The sequence below is a fragment of the Cetorhinus maximus genome, chromosome 10 (genome assembly GCF_964194155.1).
Source record: "Cetorhinus maximus chromosome 10, sCetMax3.hap1.1, whole genome shotgun sequence".
In the NCBI taxonomy this organism is placed as follows: domain Eukaryota; kingdom Metazoa; phylum Chordata; class Chondrichthyes; order Lamniformes; family Cetorhinidae; genus Cetorhinus; species Cetorhinus maximus.
In genome coordinates this window covers 77,751,987-77,774,649 of record NC_135888.1, presented here as the reverse complement: position 1 = coordinate 77,774,649, position 22,663 = coordinate 77,751,987, and the positions used below count along the sequence as shown (strand labels likewise).

The following is a 22,663-nucleotide window of genomic DNA, read 5'->3' as shown; positions in this document are numbered from 1 at the left end:
GGGTGGATCCTGTGGGATGGTTCCCCGAGCAGACTGTCAAAGTCATTTGGCAGAATGCCTCATCGCCAGAACTTTCCAACAAGCACCAAGATGTAGCTTGGCTGGTGGTGAGAAAGGCCCTCCCCGTCAGATCCTTCCTACACGCCAGGATTCTCACCCCCTCGGCATGTTGCCCTCGAGGTGGCTGCGGTGGGGACGAGACTGTTGTTCACCTCCTTGTAGATTGTGCCTTTGCAAAGAAGGTCTGGAGAGAGATGCAGTGGTTTCTGTCGAGGTTCATCCCGAGCAGTGCTGTGACACAGGACTCTGTGCTCTACGGGCTGTTCCCAGGGACACACACCGAGACAAACATCAACTGCAGCTGGAGGATCATCAACTCGGCGAAAGACGCTCTTTGGTCTGCTCGAAACTTGTTGGTCTTCCAGTGCAAAGAGTTGTCCCTGACCGAGTGTTGCAGACTGGCACATTCCAAGGTCCAGGACTACGTGCTGAGGGATGCACTAAAGCTTGGGGCAGCCGCCACAAAGGCGCAATGGGGAAAGGTCGCTGTCTAAGACCCTTCTGCCACAGCGCACCGAGGGACTGGGAACTGTTTAAATCCCCTCGGGCTGTACAGCTCAAAATGAATGTCTGCAAATGATTGTAATATTCATTGTTTGTATTGATGCACCTCGTGATACATGTTGTAAAAGTTGAACCTGATTGTACTTTTGTGATGGTGATTTTGAAATGGTTTGGAATGTTCTTGAAGATATTTTATGAATAAAGTATACTTTTGCAAAAAAAAAATCGACCTTGTGTTATTTTTATTTAGTGTCTCTTAAAGAAATTGCATGGCTGCTATGGTGGGGAAGGTACCCCTATCTCTGTGTTTGTGAAAGGGGGGACAGTCTCCCCACTCTGAACATTTCTCACCTGGACGGCTCCATCCCAGTCACGTGGCAGGCGCGGCGCTTGCCGGTTCCCATGGCAACCCCACCTGACATCGCGGCCACGAACCTTCTGGAAGCGGCGGTGTTTTGGGGGGGGGGGGGGGGGAGGTCTCGCGCCGCCCGGCTGTGTTCACGCGAGATCTCCGAGCTCACCCTCGATCTGAGTGAGTTCGGGCCTCGGAGTCGGAGCAATGGCGGCGGAGCGACCGATTCCTCAACTGATGGAAAGCTTCAAGCCGGCCGGTGCCGGGGACAGCTCCACCGGCAACGGGGCTGGTAAGCACGGCCCAACCGTACCAGTATTGAACACAGTACACGGTGGGGGTGTGGTGGTGGCAGCTCCAATCAGTGATGGGGGGGGAGGAGGAGGGTCGCGCATTTGGTTTATTGAGGGGGTAGGTGGAGGGGTAACAGCGAAGATTAATTTCCCCACCCCGGCTACAAGCTCTTGCTTTAGGCCCTCACTCACAGTGATCGAGATCTGCATCAGCACCTGACCTCCAGTTGGAAACCTCCCGTCCCTCCTTTCCATGCAGAGATGACGATATGGGGGGGTTGGGGGAGATGGAGCACCCAGTATCTTCCATTACAAACACAAAACTGAGGCTGTTGGAAATGATCAGCAACATCTGTGGACAGAGAAACGCAGCTAGCATATTATTAAGGTCGGTGGTCTTTCGTGAGATCTGGGGGAGAAAAGTTAACGTTTTATAAGCCAGTACAGAACCCAGGGCATTAGAGAAGAATGCTGGAAAACGCTCAAGCTGGTCAAGCAGCATTTGTGCACTGGGAAAAAAAAGAGATAATGTTTCAGGTCGGTGGCCTTTCATTAGAACTACTGTATCAGATGTTAACTATCTCCACGGTGCTGCCTGACATGCTGTTATTTCCAGCATTTATAAAAGCAAAGTACTACAGATGCTGGAAATCTCAAATAAAATAGAAAATGCTGGAAATACTCAGCAGGTAAGGCAGCATCTGGAGATTGATGAACACCAGATCGATGACCCTTCATCAGAACTGAACAAATGTAGAAATCTAAGATAAAAGTAAAATACTGCAGATGCTGGAAATCTGAAACAAAAATTGCTGGAAAAACTCAGCAGGTATGACAGCATCTGTGGAGAGAAAGAGTTAATGTTTCGAGTCCAGATGACTCCTCTTCAGAATTGAGAAATGTAGAAATCCAATGGATTTTGAGCAAATGAAAGGGGAGAGGAGGAACAAAAGGAAAAGTCTATGTTAGGGTGGAGGGCAGGGGAGGTTAAAGAATTTCATGGTGCAAGACCCGAAGGAGTGCTGTTCCTGAAGCTTGTGTTGAGCTTTATTGGCACACTTTAGTAGGCCAAGGACAGAAAAGTCAGAGTGAGAGCAAAGTGGAGAATTGAAATGACAAGCAACAAGAAGCTCGGAGTTATGCTTGTGGTCTAAATAGAGGTGTTCCACAAGGCGGTCACCTACTCTGTGTTTGGCCTCCTCAATTTAGAGGAGACTACATTGTGAGCAGCAAATACAGTATACTAAAAACAAGTAAATTGCTAATTCATTTGGAAGGATTGTTTGGGGCCTTAGGTAGTGAGAAGGGAGGAGGTAAAATGGCAGGTGTTGCATCTCCTGCACGTGCATGGCAAGATGCCATAGGAAAGGATGGATGTGACAGGAGAGGAAGGGTGTTTCAGAGAGAATGCCCCCTTTGGAATGCTGAAAGGGGAAGATGTTTGGTGGTGACATCATGCTGGAGGTGGTGGAGAATCATCCATTGAATACAGAGGCTGGCGGGATGAAAAGTGAGGACAAGGGCATCTCTATCATGGTTCTGGGAGGGAGCAATGGTAATGGTAAGGGGTGAGAGCAGAAGTGCGTGCCAGCATTTTGTGTTTTCAGATCTCCAGTAGCTGCAGTATATTGTTTTTGTATCAGGGAAGAAAGGTGACACAGAAGAGGAGGAAAGAGCGAAAGGTAAGTTTTATGATATGATGTGAGCTAGAGCTCATTAAGTGACAAAAGGAATGCTGGTGTCAGGCAAAAGGGGGCGGTAATGGGACAAGTAAACAAAAATGGGTCAAAAGGAGGTGTAAGTGGCAACAACAGAACCATTACCTGTAGTCTGAAAAATTCAGTGCAGTGGTTATGATCTGAAGCTGTTTATGTAAACGTTGAGTTTAGATGGCTGTGAAGTGGCTAGTCAGGTGCTGTTCCTTGAGTTTCTACTGAACTTCATTAGAACAGTGTAGGAGGCTGGGGACAGATAATTAAAATGGTAAATGACTGGAGGCTGCAAGTCACACTTTTGGACTGGAAAGAGGTGTTCAGAAAGGTGTCTCAATGGGAACTCGTATGTCTTTTTGTGGAATGCTTGGCACATTCTTTGTTCCATCCCTACTCAGATACCCTTCTTTACAAAAAGAGCAACTACTTCTATTTATCGTGCCTTTAACATAGTGAAATGTCCCAAGGTGTTTCACAGGAGCATTATGAATCAATATTTACACAGAGCCACTTGCTATATTAGGGCAGATGGCCAAAAGCTTGGTCAAAGAGGTAGGTTTTAAGGAGCGCCTTAAAGGAGAAAAGAGAGGTGAGGAGATTTAGGGAGGGAAATCCAGATCATTGAGACTTGGCAGCTGAAGTGATGGCCGCCAATGGTGGAGTGATTAAAATCAGGATACTCAAGAGGCCAGAATTTGGGGAGTGAAAATACCTTGGGAGAGTTGTAGGGCTGGCTGAGATTACAGAGCTAGGGGAGGGCGAGGCCATGGAGGAATAAAACAAGGATGAAAATTTAAAAATTGATGTTGCTTAACATCAGTGTAGGTCAATGAACATGTATGATGAATGAGTATGACTTTGTATTTAGGACACAGGCAATAGTGATTTTGGCAACCTCAAGTTTACAAAGGATAGAATGTAGGAGGCTGGCCAGGAGTCTGTTGGAATAATCCTTGGGGGTTGGCAAGGGGTGTGGGGGTGGGAGGGCGACTCCAGAAGTAAAAACAAAAAGCTACTGCGGATACTGGAAATCCAAAACAAAAACAGAATTACCTGGAAAAACTCAGCAGGTCTGGCAGCATCGGTGGAGAAGAAATCAGTTGACGTTTCGAGTCCGGGTCGTGAGGACTCGAAACGTCAACTGATTTCTTCTCCACCGATGCTGCCAGACCTGCTGAGTTTTTCCAGGTAATTCTGTTTTTGTTTTGGACTCCAGAAGTAACATGTGGAAGCAGGAAGAAAAGCCATTGCAAGTGATACTCTGTTGAGTGCAGTCCAACTCAGTTGGATGATGTTGGAGAGGCATTGGGGGAGGATAGTTTGGTCAATCGTGCAGATAGGTGGTGGATAGTTTACCTTTGTCACTAGCACGTAGGGTGTTATTCGCATTGGCATGTGGACTGCTTCAAAATTTTGGTAGTGGTAGAAACATGATTGGGGATTCAAACTTGGAATTCAGGGAATGATGGGCACAGATTTGGGAAGTGACAACACATTCAAGGACTTTAGAGAGAAGAGAGGTTGGAGATGGTGCACAAGGATGGTTGATTTTTTGCAGTGAAGGGTAATAATCGCAAATATGAAGAGGACAGTACCGGGGGGAATCAGGGAATCAAAGGTAGAGGTGAAGGTCTGGTTGAACAGATTGGTAGCTGTAAAAATGCTGTATGGAAGGGTAAGAGTTAGGCATTTGGGATTTCAAAGGCGCAATTGCCAGTGAATTGGGAGAGTTTTTTCGGGGGCGACACTAAAGAAGCTATGGTGACTGCTCTCTTTAGACTGAAAAAGTTAAACAACTTTAGATTGTAAGCACTATTCCCATTTATTTGGACAACAGATGCTTGTAGTGGTTCTGCTGATGTCATTTATAGTTCCTCTAGACCTATCTTTTACTTCTCCAATTAATTACCCTTTTGCCCTTCACCATCATTCTTTTTGCCATTTAAAATCTCCTGCCTTCCATCCTATCACTTTTGTTTTTTCGTACCCTCCTCTATCTCCCCACTCTGCCCCTTCTTTCCTTGACTTTGTGCTTGCTTATAAATTATTAAATCTCTAATGTCCAGTTGTGACGAAAGGTCATAGCCCTGAAATATTAACACCATTTTTCTCTCCACAGATGCTGCATAACTTGTTTTCCCATAACAAACTGCTGTTTTGCTTGATAGATTGATTCACTTACACACTGCAGGAAAATATAGACAATTTTGTTTCTTAATTCCATATAATGGGGTAGGGGGAGGAGGTCAGTAGTTGGGGAAAGATTGTTGGGCAAAACCTTCCTGATCAGTTTGAGACACATCATGATTTAAGGCAAGTGATTTGGCATGGTGTAACATTGTGTTCAAACCTGTGAATTTTTACACATGCTGTGAATAGGGTGATTTACTCCACGAGTACAGCAATTTTGCAAACCATTGTGAAAATAGTAATCTCTGAGCAATCTTTTTTATTTAAAAGAAAGTAGGGGTAAGTTAAATGTACAGATTACTACATAGAATCAACAAAAAATCAACATCAAAGGTTAAAAAGTACTCTAGGCTGCACTTTAAAACTTGTGTACTATGGGCCACCTGGATATTGCACAGGAGTTTAAAGTCCGCTGCTTTCTGTCAAAAACTTGTCAGAAAAATCATACTTGCTTGTGCAGATAGTGAGAAGCATCACTTATAATATGATTCTTGCTGTCTGCACAGTATAGTGTCATGTATCTGACTAATCAAAAAAGAAATACGATTCTTTGAGGGCTTAGTAGATAAATGTATTGGCCACTTTGGTGAGGAACCAGAGGGTTACTGTAACCTGTAGAATTGAAGCAAACGCCGTCACCTTGTGGAGGGAAACAGATCTGAAGAGCTTTAGACCTTTAGACATGAGTTACTGGAGGAAGAAGACAGCAAAGGGCTTAGTAGTAAAATTACTTTGGAATAAAAGATTTGCACTTTCTGAGTTGGGTTTGGAAGATTTTTGTATTTATTTTAATGTTGCAGTTTAGTAGGCACTGACTAACATTTAAGCAGCATAGCGTGAGTGCTGGCTATCGTCTGGTTCCTTCCCCAAGTAACCATCCCTCTAATACAAATGCTAGAATCCATTATTATGAACTAGTAGAAGGACATTTAGAAAATCATAATGCAATCAAGCAGAGCCAAGGTGGTTTTGTGAAAGGGAAATTGTGTTTGACAAATTTATTAGAGATTTTTGAGGATGTAACGAGCAGCAGTTCCAGTAGATGTAGTGTATTTGGATTTCCAAAAGGCATTGATCAGTTGCCACATAAAAGATTACTGCACAAGATGGGAGCTCATGGTGTTGGGGTGATATGTTAGTATGGATAGAGGATTGACTAACAGGAAACAGAGTCAGGATAATTTTTATTTCAAAATAGAAAAAAATACGAAGGTGAGAAGGTGTGCAGTGCTTTATTACAGTATCTAGGTAATTATATTAAGTTTATTGTTTCTAAAGATGTTGACAGACTAGGCAAAATAGTGAAATCAAATGGACAAAAGGAGACAAATTAAAGGAGACAATTACTGCAAGATGTCAGAATTTCTACTGTTTTGCTTTAGCTCTTTTGGTTTGCTTTTACAGTACAAAAGATCATCGAAGGAAATAGTGAACTCTTCACGGACACTCACTGCAAAGTGTGTAACGCTGTGCTGATTTCAGAGTCCCAGAGACTAGCACATTACCAGGTAATAAAGTGGCAGACCATGTGTCAACATGAGTTTGGCTATTTGCTATATCAGGTGTGATTAGTGCATGCTGAGCATGAATGCCGATGCAAGATTTGTTCAAAAATCCATAGCAGGCAGTTCCTTATTGGTTATTGAGTAATTGCACTACCTGGTATAGTACTGAGGCGTTCAGGGCTGTGAAAATCTCAGGTTCTATCTGTGATCTGTGTTCCTGCTTCTTCCTCCTCTTCATTTTTGTTACTCTTAACTAGTTACTAGAAGAATTAGCAAAGTTGCTGCAAGCTTTTTTTTAAATAAAAATGTTGCATGTGAGACAGTGATTTAGACAAATGCTGGAACTTGCTGTGTGGAGATTCTGGGCTGCTAAATTTAATATTGATATGTCAATGCATTATGACAGTGGGTTATAGCACAATGTTGAAATATCCCAAAAGAAACAAACTTTTTAAAGATAGAATTAATAAAAAGGAAGGCATGAGATCCTTTTGCTTGAATTCGTATAAAAGAGTATAACTTAGTTGCGGCCATTTCATTGCAGTGAGCACCATTGCCATGAAGGCTGTGTCTCAGCTTTTGCACTGAGCATAGCATTTTAAATTTGGGCAATAACTGCATGTTTTTTATACAAACAACTTTTTCCACCATTTCGTTATTTATAATGTATTAATAGTTCAGAGTTGTGGGTAATCTTTGTGTCTCAGTGTCAATCACTAGTTCTGCTATGATCCACAGAGCAAGAAACATGCTAATAAAGTACGTCGCTATGAGGAGCTCCATCAAGATGGTGAACCAGTTGCCAAAATAATAAAAAAGGATTCCACTGTAAGTATTTATTAATCATAGAATGATAGAACACAGAGGAGGCCTTCTAGCCATCGTGCATTTGTTGGCCCTTTGCAGTCTCTTTTGCCTTGACAAAGCGTAATGCCCAGAATTGAACATAATACTCCAAATGGGGTCTAACCAGTTATAAAGGTTTAACATAAATTCCTTGCTTTTGTACTCAAAGCCTCCACAAAACCAGGGATACCATATGCCTTTTTAACAGCCTTTACATCTTGTTCTGTCATCTTCAAAGTTTTGTGTATGTATACCCAAGATTTGCTGGTTTCTGGCCCTACATTAAAACTTTTCTTATCAAAGTAAATCACTTCACACTTCTATGTATTAAATTTCATCTATGGGTGGCTATTTGACCCTTCATACCAGCTTCACCATTTCAATAAGATCATGGCTGACTTGATCATGGCCGCCACTCCACTTTCCTGCCCCCCCCCCACCTGATGATCCTCAGAGAAGAAATTCCTCATCTTCATCTTAAATGGGAGGCCCCTTATTCTGGAGCTGTGCCCCAAGTTCTAGGTGCCCCATCCTCTCAGCACCTAACCTGTCAATCCTCTTCAGAATATATGTTTCAATAAGATCATCCCTCATTCTTCTAAACTCCAATGGGTATAGGCCCAACCTGCTTAACCTTTCTTCGTAAGACAACCCCTTCATCCCAGGAATTGACCTAGTGATCCTCCTCTGAACTGCCTCCAATGTATGTATATCCCTCCTTTAAATAAGGAGACCCAAACTGTATGCAATATTCTTGGTGTGGTCTCATCAACACTCTATATAGTTGTAACAAGACTTTACTTTCATACTCTAACCCCCTTGCAATAAAGACCAACATTTCATTTGCCTTTTTGGTTACTTGCTGTACCTGTGTGCTAACATTTGTGATTCATGAATGAGGACCACCAGATCACTTTGTACCACAGCATTCTGTAGTCTCCCTCCATTTAAATACTATTTTGTTTTTCTGTTCTTCCTACTATAACGATCCCCATAGGGATCCATAAAACCAAAAGAACCAGATTTATTGAATGACACCCAAATTAAACAATTACCGAACAAGATTTCACTTTTTGTAACTTTTACTTTTACCATGAATCAGAATCAATGTAAATTAAACATAAATTAACAAGTAAATCACTGTTAGTACGAACTATAAATTGCACATGGAATAGCAGATACAACAAAGATAAATCTCAGAATTTTCTAGGCAGTCCACTCTGCCTGTATGGCCCCAGCTTTAGTCATAAAGTTCTTTGAAGCTTGGGTTTTCCTTGGGAAGAATACCAGTTCCTTTCCTTCAAGGACTTAGCCTATTCTTCATAGGCAACACTTGGGCAGGACAAACAAGGCATGGAAATACACGACGAATGGTCGGACCCTGGGAAGTGTCGAGGATCAGAGGGACCTTAGTGTGCACGTCCACTGGTCCCTTAAGGTAGCAGGACAGGTGGATAAGGTGGTTAAGAAGGCATATGGGATACTTGCCTTTATTAGCCAAGGCATAGAATATAAGAGCAGGGAGGTTACGGTGGTATAAAACGCTGGTTAGGCCACAGCTAGAGTATTGTGTGCAGTTCTGGAATGCGCATTATAGGAAGGATGTGATTGCACTAGAGAGAGTACAGAGGAGATTTACCAGGATGTTGCCTGGGCTGGAGAGTTTTAGTTATGAGGAGAGATTGGATAGACTGGGGTTATTTTCCTTGGAGCAGAGGAGATTGAGGGGGGACATGATTGTGGTGTATAAAATTATGAGGGGCATAGATAGGGTAGACAGTAAGGAACTTTTCCCCTTGGTGGAGGGATCAATAACCAGGGGGCATAGGTTTAAGGTAAGGGGTAGGAGGTTTAGAGGGGATGTGAGGAAGAATTTTTTCACCCAGAGGGTGGTGGGAATCTGGAACTCATTGCCTGAAAGGATGGTAGAGGCAGAAACCCTCATAACATCTAAGAAGTATTTGGATGTGCAATTGGATGCAATGGCATACAAGGCTATGGGCCTAGTGCTGGAAAATGGGATAAGAATAGTTAGGTACTTGTTTGACCAGTGCAGGCTCGATGGGCAGAAGGGCCTTTTTCCCTGCTGTAGACTTCTATGGCTCTACGCAACAGTTTCCACGTAAATAGGGTTCTGCTCATGCAATTTTCTACACAGTGGCACACTTTTTACTGGAACCTTCTCAACTCTCATTTCACGCTGGTTGTAGTAGTGTGGATGAATGTGAACCTCCAACCTTCGCATGGTATGGCTGACTGGGCATTCAATCACTTGGAAGTAAAAGAAATAACGGCAGCAGTCCTGAACATGCTTTCCAACCGCTCAAGAATCCAACTGTCCAATTCAGATTGTTGACTACCTTCGGTCTCCAGTTGCCCCCTTTCCTCTTGTCTGTCTGTCTCACGTCTGTATTTTAATTTCTTTCCTGTTGGTACTGCTTCCAGGCCTATAGTTGCTGGGTTTATCCGACATTGGCAATCCTCTGGTACCACTTTTGTATCAAAGGAGGACTGGAAAATTGTGGCCAGAGCCTCTGCAATGTCCACCCTCCCTCCCCTTGGCATTCCAGGGTGCATGACTTTTGAGACTGGATTATTTTTCTACGCATTCCCCTACTGTCTCCTCCTTTACAGTGACGTTGGAAGCATCCTGTTTAATGAAGGCAGATTTCAAATATTCATTTAATACCTCATCAATGCCCTTTGCCTCACCAAGGTCTCCTTTTGGTCCTCAATCAGCCCCATCCTTTTTTGTATGTTTTTAAAATGCTTCTTTGGGTTTCCATTTATATTATCCATTAATCTATCTCATATTTTCTCCTTGTCCCTCTTACTTCCTTTTTCAGTTCTTTATGGTATTTTTTATAATCAGCTTGGTTCTCTACTAAATTATGAAGCAGTTATTTATCATAAACCTCCTTAATTTATACATCTTTAGTCATATAGGAAGCTCTAGCTTTGGATTTATCTTCCTTTCCTCCTCATCAGAATGTGCCTTGTTTGTACCTGCACTATCTTCTCTTTGAAGGACTCTATCTGCTCTTAATAAATTAAGAATAAGGGGATAAAACTAAAACCATTACTTAAATATATACATGCAAACATATTGACGCATTGATATCCACAAACACTTGATACACAAAACATGAGACATATATACATTGTAAATAGTTGCAAAATGATGGACCAGCTGAGACCCATTCATTGCCTTTTGTGTATTTATAGCTTATCCCCTAGTTGCCTGTAAATTTACAGTTTCTCAAAATTCCTGTTGGCAGTTTGCTTAGAAAGTGTTTTTATCAAACTGAAATAAAATTTTGTTTTCTTTGAGAGAAAGCAGGTTAATGGTAGTTAACAGTTGATCAGCTGTAAGTCCCTGACTAGGTGTTAATTATTAAGACTGAAAGTTAATTGACCAGTTGTAATTAGTGTGTTTGCTGAAAGGTATAGCCCTTTAATATAACTTCTTGGCACATGTGGCACAGCAGTTACTGTCAATGGATCTCAGCTGGTCCATCATTTTGCTTTAAAGTCAAATCTATCTATAATGTCTATAAGTATGTATTTGTGTGTATGTGTTTAAATGTAAAATAAATAAGTGTGTGTGTAAATGTATGTATTTGCCTGTTTAACAGATTAACCCAATTCAGATCAAGTTCTGAGATGTGATTTATTTAACACAAGAACGTTAACATTAGGTTAATGTGATCAGTAATTTTTGAACTTTCCAACAGGACAGCAGCAATGGAGAAGTGGATCGAAATAAGTATTGTCCACTGTGTAATATGACCTTTACATCACCAGTTGTTGCCCAATCGCATTACCAGGGAAAAAACCATGCAAAAACTCTGAAACTGAAGCAGAAGCAAGATGAAACTACCCCAGCATCCTCTGGTTAGTGATCTTAGTATATTGTCAGTGCTAGATAGTTAAGATTGTGTGCATGATTTCTATACATCCAGTTGTATTAGCTGGTATTCAGCAACCTGTCCTATTGCATTTAAAAAAGTGGCCAAATGACTGCAGGAACTTTCCACTGATGTAGTGGCGCATGTTAAGAAAAAAAAACTGCTTCAGGGCTATGTTTGATCATGTTCATATGAACTTGAAAATATGAAATTGCTGCACCCTTCTCAATTAGGAACTGCATTCTGCCCATACAATGTTCCCAAGGGAAATTGTCTTTTAGTTTAAAGTTTTGTCTAATTGTAAATGTTGTAACTGAAAAAATATAAATTGACAAAGAACACCAAAGAGTGAGTACGAGAAGAGACTAGCAGCTAACATAAAAGGGAATCCAAAAGTCTTTTGCAAAAGAAGCAAAAGTGACGTGAGAAAAAACTTTTTCACACAGTGGTTAAGTTCTGGAATGCAGTGCCTGGAAGTGTGGTGGAGGCAGGTTCAATCGAGGCATTCAAGTGGGCATTAGATGATTATTTGAATAGAAACAATGTGCAAGAGTGCAGGGCAAAGGCAATAGGTCGTAATGCTCATTTGGAGAGCCAGTGCAGACACGATGGGCCGTTAAAATTCTGTGATTCTTATACAAATAGTTTTTAAAAAGTAGTAAGAGGAGGGCTAGGGCTAATTAGGGACCAAAAAGATGATCTATACATGGAGTCCGAGGGCAAGGCTGAGGTAATAAATGAGTATTTAGCCTCTGACCTTACAAGGAAGAAGATGCTGTCAAAATTATAAAGAAAAGTGAGGTAGCTAAGATACTGGAAGTGCTAAAAATTGATAACGAGGTATCAGAAAGGCTAGCTGTACTTAAAGTTGATAAGTCACCAGAGCCAGATGGGACACACAAAAGAATGCTGAGGGAAGTAAGGGAAATTGCGGAGGTACTGACCATAATTTTCCAGTACTCCTTAGATACAGACGTGGTGCCAGAGGATTAGAGATTGCAAATGTTCGTAAAGAGATGCAAGGACAAACCTACAGGCCAGTCAGCTTAAACGCGCAGCTTTCAGAAACGATAATCCCGGACAAAATTAAGTCATTTAGACTAATTAAGGAAAGCCAGCTTGGATTTGTCAAGGACAAATCATACTTAACTAACTTGATTGAATTTTTTGAGGTAACAGAGAGGATTGATGGCAGCAATTAAATCGATGTGGTATACATGGACTATCAAAATACTTTTAATAAAGTGTCACACAAAGTTTCCCAGTAAATTTGAAGCACATGAATTAAAAGGGACAGGGAAGCATGCATGTGAAGTTGGCTGAGTGACAGGAAAGAGTGAATGGTTATGTTGTGGACTGGAGGAATGTATCCAATGAGGTTCCCTAGGGGTCGGTACTAGGACCGCTGCTTTTTTTGATATATATAATGACCTAGACTTGGGTGTATAGGGCACAATTTCAAAATTTGCCAATGACACAAAACTTGGAGTATTGTGAACAGTGAGGATGATAGCAGCTGACTTCAAGAGGACATGAGCAAGCTGATGGAATGCGTGGGCACATGACAGATTAAACTTATTACATAGAAATGTGAAGTGATGTTTTGGTGGGAAGGACAAAGAGAGGCAATATAAAATAAAGAACATGGTTTTGAAATGGGTGCAGGAACAGAGACACATGGCGGTATATGTGCACAAATTGAAGGTGGCCGGGCATGTTGAGAAAGGGGTTAATAAGGCATATGGAATCCTGGCTTTATAAATATAGGCATAGAGTACAAAAGCAAGGAAGTTACCGTTAACTTTTATAAATTACTGGTTCGAATTCAGTTGGCGTATTGTGTCCAATTCTGAACACTGCACATTAGGAAGGATGTACATGTTTTAGAGAGGGTACAGAAAGGATTTATGAGAATAGTTCTAGGGATAAGGGACTGCAGTTATGTGGATAGATTGGAGAAGTTGGGGTTGTTCTTTTAGAGAAGAGAAACTTGAGATTTGAAAAAGGCGTTCAAAATCATGACAAGTTTAGACAGAGAGCACAGAAAGAAACAGTACCCATTGAGAATCAGAGGACACTGATTTAAGGTGATCAGGAAAAGAACCAATGGAAACATGAGGGAAATCTTTTTTATGCAGTGAGTGATTAGGATGTGGAATTCATTGCCTGAGTATATGGTGAAGGCAGATTCATTCATGCCTTTCAGTTGAAAATTGGATAAGTCCTGAAGAGATGAAAAGGACAGGGGAGTGGGACTAGGTGAGTTCCTCTTACAGAGAATTGGTACAGTCATTACAGGCTGAATAGTCACCTGTGCTGCAGCCATTCTATGCCGTTGCAATGAATTAAAGTAATAAAGGTAACAAGTAACATGGAGAAGTTTACTCACTGTGAAGCTCCAAGGATAAAAGTCAGTCTTTTGTGGGCTTTGCATTGTTGTAGAAAACAGACTAACCTCAAAAATGGTTAAGATGACAAAAACTGGCGATTAGTTTGGTGCAGTTGAGCAAAACTCGAATTAAGTATTTAAGTGTTAGCGAGACAGCTCAACTCATGCCTTTCTCCAATTAATTTGAAACAAATATAGAGAATAAGGACTGAACCCAGCTGTTTTTTGGACAAATAGTGCTAGCAGTTGAGATTGAGCAAGTTAGCAGAATACAGGATCAAGTGCCTAACTATAATGACCAGGTTTCAAATTTAAATTGCTGATTAAGTTGCTTGCATTTTGAGAACACAAGTTTTGTTATACTGAAAAGCTGTTGTTAAAGATTTGGAGCAACATGAAGATATTCAAACTGCTTTTATACTGCCATTGTTTTGATTCAGATTCTAGGGGTTCAACATTTGCACTGCTAAATTGGACTCCCTCATCCCAGCAAGAGTTACAGACCCAGAAAAATAAAATTGATCTAAAAGTCTGGTCATCAGGGATATAGTAGGTTAAGATCTGGGAGCTGGGTTATCAAAACCAGTGTCTTGTAATCCAAACTAAAATAGCACCAGTGTTAAAACATCTTTACAAAGACTTAAAGTCTTGCTTTTATTTAGCACTTAGTCTCAAATGCCCCCTAAAATTTCATGTATGATTGTTTTCAAGAATTATGTGGGAAAATATGGCAGCTATGTTTGCTGCAGCAATATCCACTCTCAGAATGATCAATTTTCCTGTTTTTGATTATGCTGGTTGAGAAAGAAATGTTTACTAGGATGTCCAGAGAAACAAAAATAAAAATAGCTGGAAAAACCCAACAGGTCTGACAGCATCTGCGCAGAGGAATACAGTTAACGTTTCGAATACAGTTAATGTATCAATATCCAGTCCTAGAGTAGGGTTTGAACCCACAATTTTTGCCTTGATGTGAAAATTCTGCAAACTGAGCCACGCTGAGTCATTGCCTTGTGCTTAGGGAGCTGGACACCCTAGAAATAAAGTGAATTTGTATTTTCCTAAATTAGCTCTTGGCAAATAAATTGTTTTCTCTTCATTAGCAGCACTCATAAACTGACTCGCAATTTGTTTCATGGTAAAAGACGGACACTTTTTTGGGTCTTGTAAACTGGCACCAGTTTCATAAGCTGTCGTTCTGGGTGGATCTAATGGAGAATGGGATAGGAATGTAAATGAGGAAGAGCAGCACTGAGAAAATGACATAGTGCAGTCATCCTGAAGACAACAGAGCGATATACAGGTTGAGTATCCTTTATCCGTAAATCCAAAATCCGCACTTTTTTTGAACCCCATCAACCTTTAGCGTAGGAAGTCTCTGACACGAGCCAACACGAACCTCGCTGACCACACCCGATCTTTATCGTGGAAAGTCTAGTTGTTTGTCTGCACTGTTTACCTTGCGAACCCTCGCCTACAAGCAGGTTGTGCCATGGGTGGGAACTTATTACAGGTACACTCTTTATTATTCAGCGGTACAGCTTTTCTAGCCATCTTATTTACTTTAGACAACAGTTAGCCTAGGCTTCGGCCACTGTAACTCAGGTAGGCCAAGGCTTATATGCGGTATTCAAAAACTGAAATAATCTGAAACGCAATTGGCCTCAAGGTTTTGGATAAAGGACACTTGACCTGTATAAGTACCTTTAGTAGTTTCCCTTTTACATGGCTGAAGGAACTTGTGAACTTTCTGCCGTTCGGACACAGGCTAGAAGGAAATTTGCATACTTAGTAAAGACAGCAAAGATTGTAAGTGCAACCTATTTTTAAATTAGTTAGATGACCAACACTTTTTTCTGTCCTGGAACTTGCCTTTGCACTTCAAGGAATCTTCTACAAATTAGTAATGACATTTCCAGTCGTCTTGAAATTAGGAATGATTGTGTACTTGTATCTCTTAATTTTGTAAGTTTCTTACATTTTGGAGATAATGTCATGTAAGCTGAGGCTTTATTTTTTAGATTGTTTATCTTGTCAATATTTGAAGTCGTTTGTTAGCGGTATTTTGGTTGCAAAACTAAAAGCTACGAACAACAGGCGTTTGGTTCTCCGCAACATTATTTCAAAACTTTAAAATGATCAGCAGGAAAACTTTACAAAATAGTTGTGATATAGTAACTCTTGTTGAAGATCTTTGTCCTTGTTGCTCCAAGGATTTTGGCGTGTAAAACAATAAATGATATAATAAGTTCTTTAATTTATAGTTGCCTGAATGGAAGCCAATTTGCTTTAAACATAAAGATAAATTTTACTCTCTCCAGATCAGTTGCAGTATGAACATCTTGGATTTTTTTTTGTAGCAGCTGCCCCCCCTAAGGCAAAGAAAGAAATTGCCCCAACTTCTGCTGTGCAGTCCAATGTTGAACCTGGGAGCAATGACCCTGACAAGTACTGTAGCCTGTGTCAAGCTTTTTTTAACCATCCTGCTATTGCCAAACAACACTATGTGGGCAAAAGACACAAGAAACGTGAGACAAAAGCAAAGTTGTTGGAACAACTGGGACAAGCTGGTAATAACTGTGAGTATTCAACCTGCAGAAACTAATGCACTGTATACTACATGTGACTAGAAAAGGGATTAAATATTGGAAATACACTTTAGGCCTCACAGCATCTGCTAAAATAAAGTGCAAGGCAGTTAGAGATCCTACGTTAGAACTCGGGGAAGAGTTTGCATCCAAAACATCGATCCATCATTCTTTTTCTTTCATATTCTGACAAATTTGCTGTGTATTTCTGCCATTTTCTGTTTTATTTCAGATTATCAATGTTTGTGAGTTATTTTTATTTCTGGGTAAAATGTTGTAATCCTATACCCCAAAAGCTGATGCTATATATAAAAACAAAACCTGCTCACTGAAACCAGCTGAGGAAATTGTAAACATCTTGTGGAAACTTCCGTTACTTTTGTAAAATATATGTGCCTTCAGTGCTAACATTTGAACTGCAGTGTTCAGTTTAGGAAAGTGTAATTGCCATTTTTATGCACAGAATATAACGTGAAATAAGAAAAATGCTCCTAGATTTGAGCAAACATATGAAATTCAGTAATTTGTAGTTCTTTTTTTCTGTGGAGAATATTAGAAAATAAATGCATTGTCAAAGCCACAATTAAAAGAATCCTGATTCATCTTACTTAGTGAAAAAAATTAAATGGAGTCTAATACAACTAATTAATATGTAGGTTAGATATTACTTGCTTTATATTAGCATTGTTTGTAAAAGGAATATCGCCATTTATTTTCTTTCAAAATTGATGGATCTTGCATTATTGTGTGTTTATGTATTTATCCATGAATAAAACTCAAATTAAAATCCCCAGTTCAACTTATTTCATGAAATGCAGTTAAAACAAACTATTTGTGTTGCTCATACATTAGCTATCTAGTCAGTTGTGACCTTGCACTACTTGCTAGGCGATTGAAAACCAGTATCGTCCAACTTGTTTTGTTGGCTATTTGTTCATTGCAGCCTGGCCCTTTGGAAATATTTTCTGCTAATTTTGAAACAAATTGTTGCATCCGAGGAGTGAATGGCATTTTTCTATTTGGAAATAGGCGAACTTCTAACGACATACTGTTGGTTTGCCATCATGTTATTGCCATTGGCACATGGCTGAAATATCCTACAAATCCAGAAAAAAACACACTTGTACTTGTACTGTGGCACTTGTGTGCAATTTGCACTGTTTCTAAGCATCAGCTCTGATGCTCTTGCTGGGGTCTGGTTCACGGGTAACTGTAATACCTTTCCCAATTGATCATTGATGACGCTAGACAGTGAATGTTGATGTGTTGTTTTCCATGAAGGACATAATAGCTGAGCCCTACACTGTTTGCATTCCCACTAGGAATTGGTAATGATTGTGGCTTATTTTTGTTTCTTGTGCATGTACGTACACTACTCCCACAGGTAGAGCTGACATCAACTAATATTGACTGAACCTGGAATATTGGTGGACTGGAAGGCTTGGCTATTCACTGTCTTGATCTAGCTGAACCACTGGGGACAATACAGTTTATTTAAGTTTAAAAATGTATAGTCATACATGTATCAGTTTCTTGTTCTGTTGTCTGTGGTGAGATACTGGCTAGTTTTTTATTGAGTTGTTTTGATATAGTAGCATACCTATGAGGTACACTTAACAAACTATTTTCTTCCCTACTGCAAAGCCCAATTCTGGAAAATGTCTCCTTTTGCAAGTATTTAGATTACTGCCCAAATTACTGTTGCTTGCTTGAATTATGAGTGGATGTCAAAAGATTTTACATTATCTCAAAGCTCTGAGTTCAAACATGAGCTTAAAACTCACGTGGTTCAGGGAACAAAAATAGCAAAATCGTCAACTCATTTCTCCTTTATGTAACTGATTCAGACCTCCTAATTCCCTGTTCATCACTTTTATTGTTGCTTTTTTGTATCTTTCTTCTAGCTAAGTCTACCTCATGGAAAATCAGTTTATCATTTTAGGGAACAGAGGTGCAACTTATTTCACTAGGAGGCTTAGGTAGCTTTGGTGCTCAATGCAAAAGCAGAATTTAGCCAAAAGATTCAATATGGAAATATGAAGTGACAGGGAGGGAACTTGGAGCTGCATTCTCACTAAGGAAAAAGTATTCTCTAAGTTCCCTGCAACACACACAGGCCTCAGCTTTCTGCCTGACAGTTGCATCAGGAAACATGAATAGATAAGTGCTACTAAGTCCAGGGCTAATCTTTTGGCTCCATGATAATAACCATAGTTGAGATTGAATCACTTGTGCCTTTCTGTGGGTGAAAATTTGCTACTAAATGCTGCTGTGGCAATAAGAGATCTTTTGTGTGCTGCTTTAAAAAAAAGTCTGTGCAAAGCTATATTTGCGCAGGCTATTCTTCCAAATTAGCTTTATTGGCTTCTCCGCTGACTTCTGAATGCTAAATGCTAAGATTTAGAAGGTAGCCGATGTGTCTGGTATTTTTGCAGTATACATGGCAGAAAACACATCAGTTATCAGGGTGAGGGAAGTCTATACCAGAAACCAGAATATCCTATTTTACATCAGGCTGACATAAAATGCCTAGCTCACCAGATGTCGCTAAAGCTATAGATTAACTGTAAAGTTCGAGAGATGTAAAATATCCTCCATCTAAAATGAAATGCTGATTTGCTTCCCCTTTCCTGTAGTATTAACAGTCATTAAAATAATTAGGCTGTTATTTAACTTCATGTTTTACTGAAGCAAGTAAAAATTCGAAAAAGCTACATTACCAAAGCAAGAAAATAAACTAGTTTGTCTTAAACTGTAAACAAAAAAGGAGAACTGCAAATGCTAGAAATGTGAAATAAAAACAGAAAATATGGAAATGCACAGCAGGTCCTGCAGCATCTGTAAAAGAAAAGACAGGCTACAAAGTTTTTTAGATGCAAAATCTTCCATTGGAACTGAAGCCTGCAAGTTAAATGAAGATTTTGATGCGGTTGGAAAAAAGCTGAGAGGGAAGAGAATCAGTAGATAAACCAGTCACAAAGAGGGAGTGGAAAGGTTAATTATCTGCAAACTATATATAAACTACATATAAATTAAAACATGGAAATAGGCCATTGGTTCCAACTAGTTCGGGTTAATGATGCTCCTTAGAAGTAGTATAAGGATATTAAATATAAAACCAAGCAATGGGCAAATGGAGTTGAGATGCAGCTTAGGCACGATCCAAGTGAATGCTTGACAAGCTCAAAGGCTGAATGGCCTGCTTTCATTCTTGCATTGTTCTAGAAAACTGTCCCAGATCCATTCTAGAAATTCATTACCGTTACAACTTGAGTTGCCCTTGTAATCTATGTGAAAATTGAATCTCCCACGATAACCACATTGATTTTGCTACATGCTGCACTGACCTCTATTTATACATTCCCTACCCCCACTACATCATCATTATCAGGAGGTCTGTAGACAATTCCAACTGAGTCTAGCATTCTTTGCAGGCTTCCACTGTCTGATCGCTTTTGTTGGAATCCTGTTTCTGTACTGCTGTAATTGTGAGGTTTCTCAATATAGCTAATTCTCTTCCTTTCCCAATTTTCCTGTTCCTATAAGATCCTATAGCCTGGAATATGTATTCCCAATCACATTTGCTACTTAGCAAATTTTAGCATTAGTGGTTATGGCATATGGTATCAAAATGGTTATGTTACCAGATTAGAAATTCAGAATCCTGAGTAATGATCTGAGGACATGAGTTCAATCCCGCCATGGCAGTGGGGAATTAAAGTTCAATTAATTAATAAATATGTTTTTTTTTTAAAAGCTAGTAAAGGTGACCATTAAACTATCTTATTGTTATAAAAGCCCATCTGGGTGTTCCACTAATGTCATTTAGGGAAGGAAACCTACAAATGAATCCTGGCCCACAGCATTATGGTTAACTTGGAAATGGTCTAGCAAGCCATTCAGTTGTACATCAAGGACAATTGGGATGGACAGTAAATTTCTGGCCTTACTAGCAATGCCCACATCATGTGAATGAATAAAAAAAAAATCCCAGCATTCATCCATTCTGAAATCGTATGAAAATAAAGGCAGCTCATTAATCATTGATAAATTTGGGTTTTCTCCTGTCTCGTTCTTTCATAGTTTTAAACAACTCTTATCAAATTACCCTCTAATATCCTCCTTTCTGATGCAACCAGTCACATTTTTTAATGTCTTCCTTCGCATTTATATTTCCTCATATCGGGTGGCACCTTTTGGAATCTGTGCAGCACCTTCTGTATCGCTTTAGTGTAAAGCTGAAAGCTGCACACATTTCTCTAATTGTGGTTTAGAAAGGTTTCATGTTAACACCCTTAATACATGATAGTAACATGAAAGTTCAATGACATGAAAGTTTTTAATTCCCTCTATGACTGGTTTACCTATAGATCCTTTCCTTACGTCCCAATTTTTTCCTAACCATACGAAAATGCATGCTTTTTGAGGCCTCAGTTTGGATTAAGGGTCCACACCCAAAACATAAACAGCCCACCTTATTCTCTTCATAGATGATGACTGATCTGTGTGTAATGAATACAGTTGACCATAACTTTGGACTGTCTCTTGCCCCTAAATCCTGTTCTTTTTATAGCTTGAAAACTAAAGTTTTTTTTTCTATAAAGCATGGGTAAAAACTCTTACTATTAAGTGATAAAATTGGGAAACATGAGGAAAGGAAACCGAATAGCTAAGCAAATAGTTATTAAATAAGTGTCCTTGAAATTTCAACTTTGATAAGTGTATTCTTATAGGCAGGTAATTGCATTATTCAACCGTTGTTTATTATGGCAGGTAACTAAATTATAATCTTTCACAGCTGCTGCTGCTAAAGGCTACCCCTGTAACACCTGTAACATTGTTCTGAACTCAATAGAACAGTATCAGGCACACATCCAGGGAACCAAACACCAGAACCAGTAAGTACACCTACCTGTTTTTTTTAAAGCAAAACTATAAAAATTATCCTGTTCTTAGCATCACATAGCAATCTACATAGGGTAGACAAAAATAACATAGAAACTTAGCTTGACTTGAGTCAGGGACGAGTCCATTGGACCTGCTGCCATTATCTTTATTTTGGATGCAAAAAGCCATTTTGATACATTAACATGGTTAATCAGTGATCCGGCATGTGTAGGATTGTTGGTGGAATGGTTTGCATTTAAATCTGAATGATACATCTTTGCTTTTGCATTTAAGTTCCACCTTGGTGAAATGACTGTGGGAAGAAAAACTGAACTACTTTTGTTCAGTTGTATCCGTAATAGTCAAAATGGAGTTACAAAGGCTTTTGGGGAAGTCCTTTTTTACTTGTCTTGTGAATTCCTCAATGACCTAATATATATAGCTGAAGTATTGAAAGAGCCATGTATTTGTGAAAATAACCCAAATTGTAGGTTTAGGCCAGAAGATTATACTTCTGAGGTACTTTCACTTCATAAATCAGGATGGTTGCATAATAAAGTGTACCATGCAAAATTTATCCACTGACCAGTAGCTCTGATTCACACCATTGTGTGGGAGGCCCAAGCTGCTATTATGATGTACTCATATCATAAATATTCTGTCCGCTGATAAACTAATAAGCATATCTGTTACTGGTGTTGAATTAGCGATGTGCTCCACTGCTTAGGCAGGCACTTGCTGCATTGACTTAGATAGTTGGCAGAAGGTGTTTAGTTCTTCCAGTTCCAGACAGCCTCTTCTGTCTTTGGTCACACCTCCCTCCCGTCCTGTGTTCATCTGGTGCCAGCTCTTGTACTAACAATTTGTTCTTTAGATGTGGCAAAGCTAGTAGAGTTACATTTATTGCTACTTCAGGGAATATTAAGAATCAGCTACATGGACAGAAGATTGGAATAACATAGCTAGATTGAGAAGAGGTGGTAGTAACCCTTTGCAAAAGCATTGGTGAACTGAGCATTAGTGAATTAGTGGGGTGTTTTATGGGCATACAGCAGCTTCTATGGTCCTTTTTGATGCCAGTTTACAAATTTTAGGCTTATTAATTCAATTTCAGAACTTGCCTTGGTGCTACCTGAATTCAACCTCTGGATTGAAAGTCCAGTACCATAACCACTGCTGTACCCCTTGTATGACTATGGTAATCTTTAACTGCTCTTCATTTAAATTTATTGAGTCAGAGATTATACTGGAAGATGTTGCTTCATGTTTAGCACTAGTGTTGATCCCGTGCCAACAGTGCCTGAGACTTCACGAGAAACCTTCACCAGGGAATTTTCTAAAAGGCAACTTTAGCATAATGTGTGCAATATTGAGGTGAAGGAGGCCCTTTCTTACACTCTGGATATAGCATCAATTACAGAGCATTAGT

At 39.9% G+C, this 22,663-nt stretch overlaps 1 protein-coding gene across 1 annotated transcript in view; it reads left to right on the top strand.

Moving 5' to 3' along the window:
- The first annotated feature begins 1,054 nt into the window (after positions 1 to 1,054).
- The window catches only part of LOC144685775 (zinc finger matrin-type protein 4-like), a 34,894-nt gene continuing 13,285 nt past the window's right edge, over positions 1,055 to 22,663 (top strand). The window contains exons 1-6 of the mRNA XM_078550639.1: positions 1,055 to 1,208; positions 6,516 to 6,619; positions 7,355 to 7,444; positions 11,197 to 11,356; positions 16,123 to 16,338; positions 21,146 to 21,245. Coding sequence (XP_078406765.1) covers positions 1,124 to 1,208; positions 6,516 to 6,619; positions 7,355 to 7,444; positions 11,197 to 11,356; positions 16,123 to 16,338; positions 21,146 to 21,245 — 755 coding nt within the window. The 5' untranslated portion in view covers positions 1,055 to 1,123. The remainder of the gene's footprint in view (positions 1,209 to 6,515; positions 6,620 to 7,354; positions 7,445 to 11,196; positions 11,357 to 16,122; positions 16,339 to 21,145; positions 21,246 to 22,663) is intronic.